At 41.2% G+C, this 15,492-nt stretch overlaps 1 protein-coding gene across 1 annotated transcript; it reads right to left on the bottom strand.

The window, feature by feature from the left end:
• Positions 1 to 12,427: 12,427 nt before the first annotated feature.
• LOC131248756 (uncharacterized) lies at positions 12,428 to 14,852 on the bottom strand. The gene is made up of 2 exons (XM_058249203.1): positions 14,651 to 14,852; positions 12,428 to 14,519 (listed from the first exon to the last, which is right to left on the bottom strand). Exon 2 carries the CDS (start codon positions 14,246 to 14,248, stop codon positions 12,899 to 12,901), a length of 1,350 nt encoding a protein of 449 aa, XP_058105186.1. The 5' UTR covers positions 14,249 to 14,519; positions 14,651 to 14,852; the 3' UTR covers positions 12,428 to 12,898.
• Positions 14,853 to 15,492: the final 640 nt, after the last annotated feature.

The raw sequence follows: 15,492 nt of genomic DNA, 5'->3' as shown, positions 1-15,492 counted from the left end.
AGGAATTTATATTGAACAAGTATAATCATTCCACTGAAAATACTTGTTCTTTATAAATTCCTAACTTGTTGCATTTTGGACAGTTCGGTACCATACTATGTACTTAGGTTGTCATCATTCAATTTACATGTGGTTGGAATTTTGGTAGTGTTTCCCTATATTTTCTCCGGATATGTGGGTTCTTTACTAGTTAGTCTCCACTACATGTGTAATGGATTACATGTGACTGTGGCAACTAATTAGTATTGAATTTTACATATATCCGGAGAATATAGAGAGGTGCTGCCGAAATTTCAGCTCACATGTAAATAATATAGTGATAGTACATGGTGTGTTACCGAATGGGATAGAGGCAATTAGCACCTCTAGATAGAGATAAGTAGGAATAAGATATTTAGAAATAATTAGTAAAAAAAAAAGTTGAAACAATTATGGATAATTTATATTTATGTATATGTATGTATCCTGATGGATTTATTTATTATGGGACTATTTGAGACACTTGTGTCTTGCAGTTTATGGAGGGGCCCGATATTCTTTGTATTATAGATTTATATATACATATAAATGTCATTGACTGATTCCTTCAACCTATAAAATCTCTGATCTTACCCTACCCTTGTTAACTTTTGATTTTTAGATGACTACTGAAGAAAACCCAAGTACTCCTGGCCCTGGTGCGTCAATCAATTCTCCTTTTTTCCGTGGATGAAGAAAAATTAGTGAACAAAGTTGAAACAGCTTCAGGTTTTGTGAAAGGGAAAAAAAGATCAGCAATATGGGAATCTTTTGATGAGATCATGCAACCAGATGGTTCTGTCAAGATTAGACGCAAGTTTTGTAAGACTCTTTACAGCAAGCATTCTGGTTCTTCTATAACTCACTATCAAAGGCATCTAGATAAATATGTTAAAAGACCAAGAATATCGAAAGGTGGAGTCCAGCAACTGCTTTCATTTAATATTTCTGAAGATGACGACTCTAAAGCTGCACTCTCAACGTATAAGTATGACCCGGATAAACTAAATGAGTGGTTTGCGAGGTTAGTGATAGTAAATGAGAAGCCATTCAGCATGGTGGAAAGCAAGGTTTTCATGAGATTTTGTAAATTTCTAAATCCCAGATGTGAAAAGGACTCTCGATATACTGTGAAAAGAGAGTGCATGAATATGTGTGCCATTGAGAAAGCTAACTTGAAAGCTCTCCTGGAATCCATATTAAGAATAAGTTTGACATCTGATATGTGGACGGTCTCAAATCAGAAAAAGAGATATATGTCATTGACTGCACACTTCGTTGATGCGGATTGGAAACTACGAAAGAGAATTTTAAACTTCCGCTACGTTCCTCCCCCTCATACCGGTGTGGTACTGTCCGATTGCATTTATAACTGTCTTGTTAAGTGGAGCATTGAAAAGAAAATTTCTTCAATTACTTTAGATAATGCTTCATCCAACAATACGTTGATTTCTTTCTTATGTACTCAGTTCAAGGCTTTTGGAAATTTATTCTTCAAAGGTAAAATATTCCAAGTTAAATGTTGTGCTCACATACTCAACTTGATTGTGTAAGAAAGGCTGAAAGCAATTGATTCAACGATTACAAACATACGAGATAGCGTTAAATATATAAAGGGGTCACCTTCAAGAATGAGTACATGGAATGATATAATCCAATGTTTGGATTTGAAATCTAAACAGTAGTTGAAGTTAGATGTCTGCATTCGCTGAAATTCCACTTATGAAATGTTGGATACAGCTTTACAATTTAAAGTTGCATTCCCTGAACTTACGACGCGTGATAAAATGTATGCATACGTGCCAAGTGATGAAGACTGGAAGAAAGCTGAAGATGTCCATCAGTTTCTTAAAGTTTTTTACAACTGCACGAAGATTTTTTCTGGAAATAAGTATCCCACGGCAAATCTATTTCTTCCTGAAATTATTTTCATTATGAACGCGCTTAAAAAATGTGTTGTTAATGGTTTGGAATTTTTAAAAGCGATGGCTCTAGGAATGCAGATGAAATTTGATAAGTATTAGGCTAAATGCCACTTGTTAATGGCCATTGCAGTTGTCTTGGATCCACAATTCAAGATGGCAATGGTTAGATTTGTTTTCAGATCGCTTTATTCCAGTTCTGAAAGAGTTTCAGCGGAGACCGCCATTATTAATGCTGCAATTAAAGAGTTGTTGGCATCATAAGTTGATAATTCGGCCGATCCATCAAGTGTAATAGGTACTTCTCAAACTGCGGATAGTTCTTCTGCTGCGGGCGAGCGACTTCGTGACTTTTATGTCTTTTTTAGACGAAGAAGAAAAAGAGACGCAGAAAACTGAATCCAAAGTGGACAAGTATCTAAAGGAACCAGTCATAAGGATAAAAGATAATGATTTCGATGTTTTGCAATGGTGGAAGTCTCGAGCTCGTGAATACTCTAGACTTACGTTGATGGCACGAGACATTTTATCAATTCCAATTTCAACCGTGACATCAGAATCAACTTTTAGCACTGGCAACAGGCTAGTTAGCAAGTATCGAAGTTCACTCGCCTCGAATACAGTTGAAGCACTGATATGTACACAAGATTGGTTGCATCCAGTTTGGGGCGGTAGCACTTTCGATGCTGAAGAGTATGAAGAGGACAATGAAATTGAAAACGTGGGTCAGAATGCTTTAAGGAATGAAAGCTTTAAAAATTTTCATGAACGGATTTATAATTTTTGATATATTTTAACTATTTCGAATTGATGTTGATGTTGATTGTTGAGGACATTATGTTTTTGTGGTATGATATTGATAGTATCTAGAGGTTTATCATTTGTCTTAGTAATGTGGCATTTAATTTGTATTTTTTAGCCAAAATTTTAATAACTTAACCTATGATGAATGATATGAACAAGCTCGAGCTCGACTCAACTCGAACTCGACTCGACAACTTTGGCAAACAAGCCAAGCTTCAATGTTGAGCTCGAGGCTGAGCTCGAGCTCGAACTCGAGTACACCATGGACAAGCCAAGCCAAGCTTGGCCCAGCTCGACTCGACTCGACTCGGCTCGATGCCCACCTCTAGGGTCAGGGAAGAAAATAACCAGATTCAAATTAACACAGAAGCGATGGAGAAATCCAAACAGGCCCTGTTGGATTCGGTGGTAGCTACCACGATCATAGGCGCTCCCATTCCTCAAGTTAGACTCTAGTTGGATGAATGTTGTAACATTCCGCCGAAACACTGCATCATAAAGCCGATAGGGTACAATGAGATATGGATCCAACTGACGCCGGGGGCTAACCCAGATGTTCTGATCATGGCGGCAGTGATTCACAAAGATGGACCGATCGTAAAGATCCAGAGATGAGAGGAGTTCTCCCAGTTCGGGATGGAAGAGGTTTGGATCCTAATATGGTCAGTACCTCCAGGGCCTATTTGGCCGGCCGAATCCTATGGGATTAGGAGGGATGGGATAGATTTTAAGGTAATGATGGTGGTGTCAATGGATTGGTTTAAGATCCATGGGATTGCTATATCCCGGGACAAGTTCACTAGGTCTGTTTGGCACGCCGGGCATATCCCAGGATTTTACCTTCCAATCCGTCCAACCAAGGGATGGGATCAATTTTAAGGTAATGATGGTGATGTCAGTGGATTGTTTTAAGATCCATGGAATTGCTTATATCCAGGGACAAGTTCACCGGGTCCGTTTGGCTTGTCATGCATATCCCGGGATATCACGATCCCATCCCTCCTAATATCGTGGGATTGGTCTGGCCAAACAGGCCCCTAGAGTTCTGGAACAAAGATTTCTTTCATGAAGCAGCTACTTGCGTGGGCCAACTAATTCAACTAGACACGAAAACGATATCAAGGGAGGAGATGGGGGTGATTAGGCCATGGTTAGGTGGTTAAAGGAAGATTTTATGTCCAAGTTCGTCCAAGTATCGGTTCTAGACAAGAGTTTCTATCTGCCAGTCCAAAAGGAAGACCCAAACGTCCCTATCCCGCGATGGGGAGATCTCTAGAGGTCGAAGGACTCCTTAAACCTGGTGGAGAGAGCAAGAATAGTAACGGACAAGGAAGGAGTACCATCTTCATACCCATCAGGAGCACCAAACAATTTCGCAGTTACATGTCAAGCGCAAGTGGGAGTGGGCAGTGCGGAAGTCAGAAGACAGACGGATCGAGTGACACGCATGCACTCCCAATTCAAGCCTTGGCAAAGGATAGGTGGGATTATAATGGCATTGACTGTCGTGCGCAGACCTCGGGCGACAGAACCGACGAAGATTCAACACGTGGCGGTCTCAAGCTCCGTTCGGGGGCTACGGGCGTAAGAGTCGAGGCAATCCATACACGCGGCAGCTTCGAACAGGGGTTTGATGCCTCGGACAGAGGCATGGAAGTGTATCGACACATCGCAGTTCCCCGAGGCTACTCGAATCCGAACTGGAGGTTCGGAAAGGCGATTCGAGTTCGAATATCCCGAGCCTTCTCGAATTAGAATTGCCGAAGCATGCGAGCCTGCCAACGCATCTTCAACAGCATCCAAATATCGCAAATCCATCATCCGACCGTCAACTAATTCCAGCAATCGTAGCCGCGGAAGTTCCTTCTATTATACGGCACAGTGAGGATGGCCTACCAAATCTACATCGTTCTTTTCAGTCTCGATCGAATTGGACAACAAATCCGCACGTGCCAGGTAGACCCTCGAGTGATAACATTGTATCTAACCATTTGGATGTTTGCTACCCCTCATTCAAAGGTGATTCTTCCCCTATGTTAATAAAGGGTGAAGAATGTAGCGATTTTGAGAACGACGCTCTTTCCTAGAGGTGTACACAAGTCGAGCCGAGCCGAGCTTCGTCCAGCTCGTGCCCGACTCGGATAACTTGAGTCTCAGCTCGTGCTCGGCTCGGCCTTTGAGCTTGGAACAACAGCTCGTGCTCGGCTTGGCCAGCAGCTCGGTCCAGTTCGAGCCAAGTTCGAGTCGAGTTGGTCGGATGTGTTCCGCTACTTAGACAGACACTACTCGCTAGAAAAAATGGAGAGAGTGCAGGAGAGGACTCACTTTGGGAGAGGAGATCGTCCAAACAGACGCTGGAAGAAGGAATTTCGTCGGGCGTTGGAGAACGACGAGAGTATTGGGCAAACGGACAATCAATTTGAGCGAAAGGGAGGGAGAAATGGGTTAGGGTCAGGCGATTTTGGCAATTTTGGCGATTTGGGCAAAAGGGAGAGAGAAATGGGTTAGGGTTGCTGGGTTGGGCGAAATGGGTAAGGTCGGGCGAATGAAGGTTTTTTTTAAAAGCCCTTATATATTCACTTAAAACTCGAGCCGAGTCGAGTCCGAGCCGAGTCGAGCTCAATACAGAGTCGAGCCGAGTCGAGCTAGGTCCAGCTCAGACTCGACTCGAAATGTTCCGAGCTCCCAAAAAATGGCTCGACTCGGTTTGAACAAAGTTTCGATCCGAGTCGAGTCGAGTCAAGCTTTTTCGAGCCGAGTCGAGCGAGTTACCGAGCTAACTCTACTCGTGTACAACTCTACTCTTTCCTGGACTGCCAAAAACGCAATATTTGTTGTATCTCCGTCATCCCAACCTATATCTTCTTCAGATCCAATGTCAGATTTCACAGTAGCAGAACTCTTTAAGGAAGGAATAAACAAAGGAGTTATAGAGGTGGAACCTCTATAGGTCAAGCTGGGTTTATCACATGAAGAGCAGGGAGGTGATCTCAGGGAAAGAATGGAAAAGTAGATTAAAGGGAGAAATTGGTCGAAACTATTTAGAAGAAGAAATAGATTAGGGACGCTACGAGCCACGTTGGTAGATCAATAGGAGCCTCATTTGGTGATCTCCCAGAAGACTACCTAGTTTTATTCCACTGCATCGAGGAGCGCGGCCGACCTCTACAGCACACAAGATCCCCCAAGAAACCCCCTCTAAGGTGCAACAGCAATAAGGAATTACACAGTCTAATACAGAACCCCTTTTCTACTTCCTCGTCCGAGCATCTAAGCAGGACTCAGGTCCTACAAGGAAGATCAATTCCGAAATGAAAGTTTTCGGTTGGAATATTAGAGGTCTGGGTCCAAAGCAAAAGTGGAGATTAATCAAAGACATCATTGGAAGAAGCAATGCAGAGGTAATCTGTCTTCAGGAAACTAAGGTGACCACATTCAGTGACAAGCTGATGAGCTCCCTCCGGAGTGTTAAAAATGTTTGCTTGAAAGCGTTGGACTCTATTAGCAGTTCCGGAGGTATCCTAATCGCTTGGAAATCCTCTCGCTGGTCTCTTATTGATAGCTGGAATGGAATGTTTTCTGTCTAACTTTATTCTGAAAGACACCTCCGATTTCTCACATCTCATTACTTCTATCTATGGGCCCAACCAGGATTCTAGAAGATCTGAGTTCTGGGACGATCTGAATTTTTCTATGTCCAGGTTGGACAGATTTTTTTATTTCGCCATATTGGTTGGAAATGTTCCTCCTACTACTTTCACAGTCTACCCTTCGAAATCCTATGTCGGATCACAGCCCCCTTATCCTAGTAGTGGATGAACAGAATTGGGGTCCAAAACCGTTTAGATTTGATATCTCATGGTTGCAAATTGAAGGTTTCCATCAGAAAATATCATATTGGTGGACAAATTTCAGAGTTGAAAGATATGTTGGGTATAGACTGTGCTATAAATTGAAATTACTAAAAGAAAAGCTAAAGATTTGGAAAATATCAAACTTGCGTAATAGAGAAGAGGAAACAAATTCTATCATAAGGAACCTTCAGGCGATTGATCGCGAAATGCAAGATGGAGTGTCATCAGCGGAATCCGGACAAAGAAGAATTGAGTTAATTCAAAAATATTCGAGAAGGGTGTTGGAAGATGAAACATCGTGGAGACAAAAATCACGCTCAAAATGGATAAGGGAAGGGGATAAGAATACGAAATTTTTCCATGCAATAGCTAGTGCGCGTGCCAAGGCCAATAACATAAGAAATATAGTGGTGGAGGGGGTTCGGCTTGAAGACAAGGACTCCATATCGGAAGAGGCTGTTCAATATTTCAGCAATTTGTTAACTAAAGAAGAATGGAATAGGCCGAAGTTGGATTATCTTCATGTCGATAGATTATCCGAAGATGAAGCGGGAAGCTATTGAATCCCCTTTTACGATAGAAGAGGTGAAAAGGGCGGTGATTGAGTTGGGAGGGGACAAGGCCCATGGTCCAAATGGTTTCCCAATTCTTTTCTTTCAAAGCTTTTAGGATTTGTTAAAAGGGGATATCATGGATTTCATGTATGAATTCTATGATAGAGGGCAGCTTTCAAAAGCCTTAGGGGCCTCTTTTGTAGCGCTTATTCCTAAGAGGCTGGGAGCGGACTCCTTGAAGAACTTCCGGCCGATCAGCTTACTTGGTGGCCCATACAAAATTTTAGCAAAATTCTTAACGTCGTTGCTAAAAAGTGTGATGGGTGCTCTTATCTCTGATAATCAAAGTGCTTTTATTCCGGGTCGGTAGATTGTAGTCAGTGCACTTATAGCTCTTGAATGTTTGGACTCAAACCATAGAGCCAAATCTAAGGGTATTATATGTAAGTCGGATATTGGAAAGGCATGTGATCATGTTGATTGGGGTTTTCTGGAATATATGCTAAAGCGGATGGGGTTTCGTGACTCTTGGAGAAGATGGATAGGAGAATGTGTGGGATCGGCGTTTTTTTCAATCCTTATAAACGGATCCCCAAAAGGTTTCTTCAAAAGTTCTAGAGGATTACGTCAAGGAGATCCCCTATCCCCTTTTCTGTTTCTTATAGTTGGGGAGGCCCTTTCAAGGATGTTGATTAAGGGTCAAAACGAAGGTCTATTTAGCTGGTTGAAAGTGAATGGGATGGTTAATCTGATTTCCCATATTCAGTTTACGGATGACAAACTTCTATTTTGTGAGGCAGACCAGACCAAAGTGAGTAATTTGTGGACCATAGCTGTTTCGGGTTTGAGAGTGAATATGGCTAAATCTAAATTATTTGGCATTAATACGGAGGAAGAAGAAATCAACAACTATGCTGATATTTTTCGGTGTTCAGTGGGCCATCTCCCAACTTCTTTTGTTGGACTTCCTTTATGCATAGGAAAGCCCCTAAAGTGCATGTGAGTTAAGCTTATTAAAAGATTTGGAATGTATCTAGCTAGATGGAAGTGTAGATATCTTTCCTTGGGTGGCCGGCTAACTCTCATCAAGGCAGCACTATCAAATCTTCCCCTCTACTTTGTCTCTCTTTAAATGTCCAACTTCGATTCTGGCAACTTTAAAAAAACTCAGACAAGATTTTTTGTGGCATGGAAAGGAAGAGAAGAAAAAATTTCATCTAGTCAATTGAAAGGAGGTCTGCAATCTTATCGATAAGGGAGGGGCAGGTATAAAAGACCTCAAAAATATGAATCAGGCTCTCCTACGCAAATGGATGTGAAGACTTGGAAAGGAGAGCGGTGCTCTTTGGAACAATCTAGTCAAAAGTAAATACGGTACTTCAAGGGAAGGGGGGGCGGGGGCGGAGATGGTGGACAAAGGATTCCTCTAATTATAAAGCTTCAGCCCTTTGGAAAGATATTTTATTGATGAAAGAAGTTCTAAAAAGTATTCACTTTGCAATTGGTAAAGGCAACCGCACTCGTTTTTGGGACGATATTTGGACGGGGGACGAGCCACTTAGAAATGCTTTTCCGCAAATTTATAGTCTTGCCGTTAACAAAGCCATCACAGTGGAGGGGTGTTATTCAGTCATTGGGGGAGAAGTGTGGAATTCAGACTATAGAAGAAATCTTCGAGACAAGGAGATTGGAGAGTTTGTTGCTTTTCTCAATCATATTCAAAACAGCAAATTGGACCTTCTTAGTGACGATGGGATTCTTTGGTAGGCAGAAAAAACAGGCATTTTTTCAGTTAAATTGTTTTACAACATCCTCTCCAGCGATATGCAGACAGCGGAAGAGAACTCGTTCGAGCAAGTTTAGAAGATTCAAGTCCCTACTAAGATAGTTGCTTTCGGTTGGTTGGTGGGTAAACAGAAGGTTCTCACAGTTGACAACCTCAGGAAAAGGGGAATGTACCTCACGAATATTTGTCTCTGCAGTATGGCTGATGAAGAAACAGTGGATCATCTTTTTATCCACTGCTCACTTTCCAATCAGATCTAGAATCACATCCTCTCCCGGTTTAACATCCTTTGGGTATCTCCAAGCACAACCCGCAGCTTCCTTGAAGCTTGGTATGGCCTTAGGTGCGGAAAGCAAAGATCTATTCTCTAGAGAATTTCCCTCTTGGCAGTTTGGTGGGCAATGTGGGAAGAAAGGAATGCAAGATGTTTTAATGGTATCTCCAATCCGATGGAGAATATTGTGCTTAGGGTGATTTCTTTCATGGCAGATTGGAGTTCTTCCATTACTCATCTCCAAAGTTGTAATTTTTCTTCTTTTTTGGGTACTAGTGCAAGATGTTTTAATGGTATCTCCAATCCGATGGAGAATATTGTGCTTGGGGTGATTTCTTTCATGGCAGATTGGAGTTCTTCCATTACTCATCTCCAGAGTAGTAATTTTTCTTCTTTTTTGGGTACTAGTCGATCCGCTCTCTTAGCGGATTAGCTATCCTTTCTCCTTTTGTTCTCTTTTTCTTCTTTCTATAATAAAGCTTTAGTTATCTCTCAAAAAATAATAATAATAATAATAATAATAATTTTGTCAATGAAAAGGCTTTTATGGTTATAAAAGAAAAGAAAAGACAATTTTAAATAACTAAGACAATGGTTTTCTTCTTAGAGTCTTTGCTCTAAAAGAAATTTTTATTGGAAGATTAGGAAGGACGTGGCAAAATGGGCTCATGATTTGCATCATGTGGACTTCAATGTATCTCGCCCCATTTTGGGCTTGTAATTCTTTAGCTAAGTTGTATTTTGTTTGCTTGGCCAATGTTGAGTTTCTATTTCAATAAAATTATTCATCCTCTTCAAAAAAAAAAAAGCGCCAAATTAAGCAACCTCAATTCCAATATTCTTTTGAACTATCTTAATAATTGAAAGCTAGAGCTTGACATCACCTTCTATGAACATCAATGTTGTCGAATCGCACATGCAGCTGCATATTTTTATTTTTTTATAAAAAAAAAATGAAAAGTTAAATATATATAGGGAAAAATTCAAAAAAAAAAAAAATGTAAATATATATATAAAAGAAACTATGAAGAACTTCTCTAAGTTAATAGATGATTAATTTTACATATTTAAAATACATTTGAGAGAGATAAAATCAATTAAACATCAAGTCATCGACATTTAACAATATAGTTAACAAGAAGTAACAACAAAATCAACAATCTATTTATTTATTATTGTAGAAAATCAACAAGTTATCTTCCTTGAAACTTGAAAGTGCTTAAATCTTGATATTCCAAGTTCCAAGAGAGAGGGAGTGTGTGTGTGTGTGAGAGAGAGAGAGAGAGAGATTAAGATCACTTGGAAGTAGGAAATGCAAGAGAGAGAGAGAGACTTAAGACCACTTGAAATTAAAAAATGTAAGAGAAAGAGAGAGAGAGAGTTTTGGAGTGAGAATATTGCAAATGGAGGAGATTTTGAATTGAAGCCTTTTTATAGGCAAAATGTTGTTTTTTTGCAAAAAAAAATAATAATAATAATAAATTCAATGTGCCATGGCCAATATGTGACTGCATATGCTATATGCGATCGCATACATTGCATATGCGATCACATATTTTCGCATATGCGATATATGCGATCACATGTGCCATGATCGCATATGCAATTTGCATATGGATATGCGCATATGTGGTCGCACATGACAACACTGATGAACATAGAGGAAACCGAGGTCTTAACAACTTCTTAATAGGTTGGTTTGTTTGTCCTCTTCACTAGCCTAAGTATGAGACCATGTCTTCATAAAAAAGAAGCCCACTATCAAGTGCAAATATTAAAAACCTAGAGGCCAAACATTTATCCTAGCATGCGTGGGCATCATACTTATTCACTATGTTACACAAATTGTACTTTCGCAGCTAGTCATATGGAATGGTGAGACCAACAAACAATACTGCAGGACCATTTCTAACCAACAATATGAACTTATGGTAGTTAAGAACCTACAAAACATGAAAACAAAAGGTACCCATTATACCTGGTAGCACAATACAGGATGCAGGGGCATCTTAGTGTGATTCCAAAGATGCACCGTATCTTCATGTTGGGGTGGGGTGGCCCACGAGGTGGTGCCTGTGAGATGCAGAATGGACACGAGGTGGGACCCATTATGGGACCATATGATTTGGGGACTTGTTTGAAGCGGGGGTTGCCCACAGGGAGGTCTCAACTGGGGTTGCCCGAGAGCCTACATATAGGGATAAATCGGTCCTTTCCCATCAACTCTGGAGCTTTTGGTACACTGGTCAGTTGTCTTGCATCAAAATGGTATCAGAGTGGAGCCCGACGTTTGAGTCTCCTCACCGGCACAGGTGGATGATGCGGAGGCATCTTGGTGTGATTCCAAAGATGCACCGTATCTTCATGCTAGGGTAGGTGGCCCACGAGGTGGGGTCTATGAGATGAAGAATGGCCATGAGGTGGGGCCCACTGTGGAACTATGTGATTCGAGGACCCATGCGAAGTGAGGGTTGCCCACGAGGAGGTCCCTGCATATAGGGATAAATCGATCCTTCCTTCCCCATCAACTCTAGAGCTTTTGTTGCGTTGGTTAGTTGTCCTGCATCAATACATCTAAAGAAGTATATATGATCCATGTGCCCATGCCATGTAACACTATCCTATCAGTGACAAAATGGTAGGCCTGAGTCTGTTGTCTAGTGCCTTGTGCAATGTATATTTCATTTGAAGGTTAAGAATGGCTGTTTTTCTATTATTATTAAAGTAACAGTCTGGTTTGTATTGCTTCCACTAATAGTTAAAAGAAGCAACACATTTGTTATCACATTTGAGGAATAATCACATACTAACCTACAACCCATTTTACCCTTCAAAAAATGTATTTTCAAGGCTGAAATTGGAAACAAAAATTATGAAGTGAAAAAAAAAAAAGGTTGTAGATTGAGTTAACCAACAAACTATTGTAAGCAACCATTCCTCTTTACATTTTACACTCTAGAAATCAGATTTGCACAATTATCAATTTATCATTAGCATAAAATGTGACATTTAGAGAACTTACAGAACGGACAGCACATGCAAGCTAACGGGTCAGGTTCCCATTGCCGAAAGAAACTTAGAATGGGATCTCATTACAAGGACAGCTAGTACACATCCATTTTCCTGATGCTTGTAAATCATTTCATGTATCATTGTCTGCAGTAGGATCAAACTAGCAATAAAACATGAAACAGTTTGTGAACCTTCTCCACTGGTAACAAAAACAAAGAAATTCATTTAAAGTAAATAGATCCTAAAAGAACAACATGCGGAAGGATTTCAACATGACCAATATCATTTCAAGGTTTTGCAGCACAAAGAAACTCCAAGAGTTAGAAGAGGAACTCGAATCAACACAATAGCAACCTACATCAAAATACAATTTTCAGAGAGACTAATATATCTTAGAACTATGACTGTGCAAATGCCAGCTACTCACAATAACCACCAACTGATTGGAGACCCATCTGTGACTGGCTTATCTTGCAGAGGAAATAATAATTATGAGAAATAACTCATTATCTCACTCAAAGTTCCATATATATAGCTCCAAATAATACTCACAATTAAAGACAGCTACCGAGTAATCTCAAGCTGTGGAAATGAGGGGAGGGAACATTGTGCAAGCTTATGAAGCAAAAGGAACATTACGCAAGTAAGGTGACAAGCTCTTGCAAAGTACCAACTCACCTGATGCACGCCCCCCTATCCATTTCGCTCTGCTCTCTCCTCTGTAACCTATCCATTGCATGAGAACCCGAAGCCAACAAAGCATCTGATCTGTTATACTCAACTTCCAACTCCTTTTTCCTTAATTCCAATAACATACGCTCATTTTCAAGCTTCATACGTTCATTCTCGAGCCTCAATTTGTCTAACTCCCTCTCTTTCTTTCGACTGAACCTCTGCCATTTGAACCTCTGGCTCTCAAGTTCTATTGCTTGCGCTTGAATGCTCAGTTTTTGTTCTTCCAGCTGCAACGTGCGGCTTCTTATCCACTGCCTCTGCATGCTTTCATTCATCTCAACCGCATGATTCTCGGAACACAGCCGTTTGCTACATTCATGAGAGTTTGCCACAGCCCAAAAGTTTGCCTCTTCAAGATTGGGATGCAACCTCACTCGCTTCTGAACACGGCCTGGCCCAACCAATCCATCTTCACTATGAAGATTGATATTTTCATCTCCTTCGTCATCCTCATCGTCAATTTCATCCTCATCTTGATCGTTTCCCCCATTCTCGTCCCTTGGAATCCTGCCCGGCTCCCGAACATCCCTACCTTCCAAAACAGACTGCAAACACTGCTGCAAAGAAGGGTCATCCAATAAATGCAATCGATTTCCATTATGGTACGAGCACATCTCTTCATAAAACAGATGCTTTGAGCTCAAGATCTTCCTAACGTCATCCTTTGCCTTCTCTGATAGGTGGGGCATTGAGTCCAAAAGGTTAGGATTCTCAACAACCTTGCAAGAGGTGCCCCGACCGAGAACATCCGTTAGGCGCTTGTACCGTTTGTTCAGATCGTTGAACTTGTCTTCACACTGCTGCGGCGAAACATAGCAACCCTTTGCAGCCATGACCCGTGACACAGCCTTCCACTTCCCCTTCTTCTGCAACAAAACGAGCCTTTTCCTCCCGCAATCGGGGGCCGCATCTTCACCTATATAGGAAACCACAGTGATCAGAAGCCGCACCATCTGATCCGTCCATTTCATCCGCTGCCATGGGGAGTTCTTCTTCCCCTTCCCTCCACCATCATCCTCTGTAAAACTCGGCTCATCCTCATCACTCGTACAGTTCTTGGCCCGATCACCACCCATGGAGCTTCGATGCCCAACAACCACCGCCAATGGTTGATCGCTATCGTGTACGATGTGGGCCCCGACCGAGAGAGGAAATCCATCTTGGAGGTGCTGCTGGTGAAGCGAATGAGAGTGTTGCTGCGTATGCTGGTGCGGATGCAAAGATCCATGTAGGTCCAACACTCCGTAGGGACCAGACATCATATTCCCGCCGGGCATATTCCCATCCATGCCGAAAACAAATTCCAGAAGATGAAACTGAATTCAAAATGTCCTTACCCAATCGCCATCGGAATCCAACCAAAAGCACCCGCAACAACCCTAACCACGGCACGTCACGAATCCAGACGTAGATCACAATCAAGACATTTTCTCACCATCTGATCAGAAAACAGTGACCATGTTCATGTGCAAACCGTGCCAAACCCTCACCACACCATCTGTTTGACTAAAATCACCCCAGCGTCAGCTGAAGATACATGCAAAACGCGATTCACAGGTCCTATGGATCCGTCAATGGTGGAATGAAGATGAGGAGTTTTGGAATCAGAAAAAAAAAACCCTAGGAATTCATCAAGCGTAGATCTGAAACAGAAACCCTAAATTTTCGGAGGAAGGAAAATCGGAACTTACATCGTTTTGATCGAAACGAGAGCTCTGCAAGCAGAAGCAGATTTTCAAGAAATGCAGAGATGAGAAAAGGAAATTGAAACGCTAGATTCTTTCATCTGCCGCTCAGATGTACGATCGACTCTTTTTAATTTTCTTTTCTTTTTTTTCTGAAATCGCGGAGATGATCGTCGTCGCCGTACATGCATTTTAGTATTTTATTTTAGGGCGGTCTTTACTCTGGCCTTGTATTGTTTCAAAAGTACCCAAAGCTCCTTGTCAAAAATAAAATTACATGCGACTCTTAATTAATTCAATATTACTCAGACCTCCCTACGAGCCTTTTAACCAGGAAATTCTTAAATTACCCTTGCCTAGAGTAGAAACGATAGTCCCTTATGGCGTGTTTGATCCTGGAATTGAATGGTATTGAATTGTATTTTAGATGGGATTACCGTTGTTATTCCACAATGATTGCATGTCTGGAAATATCAGGTATTGTAGCCATCTAATCCCAATTTTTGTTACAGAAAAACGCTAAATTAAGCAAATTCATGTTTGGTGGACCATGGAATTGTAATCAAAAGACCAAATTCACAACAGATATCACTCACTTGTACACATATATAACCGGAATGTCACATGTAAACAATGTATATGGATGGACAGCATGGATAAACACATGCATTATATGGGGCCCACATGTGTAGTGGATTTTAAAATCCATGGAAATAGTGGATGGGACTAAATGCAATTCCATGGACTAAATGTAATTCCATCCCACCTAATCCCGACCTTTCTCATCCTCTCCAAATGATGGAATTGCATGAGACCAAATGCAATTCTATCTCACCTAATCCCATCTA

The sequence above is a fragment of the Magnolia sinica genome, chromosome 6, assembly GCF_029962835.1.
Source record: "Magnolia sinica isolate HGM2019 chromosome 6, MsV1, whole genome shotgun sequence".
In the NCBI taxonomy this organism is placed as follows: Eukaryota; Viridiplantae; Streptophyta; class Magnoliopsida; order Magnoliales; family Magnoliaceae; genus Magnolia; species Magnolia sinica.
The sequence above is the reverse complement of the archived record's forward strand: the minus strand, read 5'-3'. Positions and strand labels throughout refer to the sequence as shown.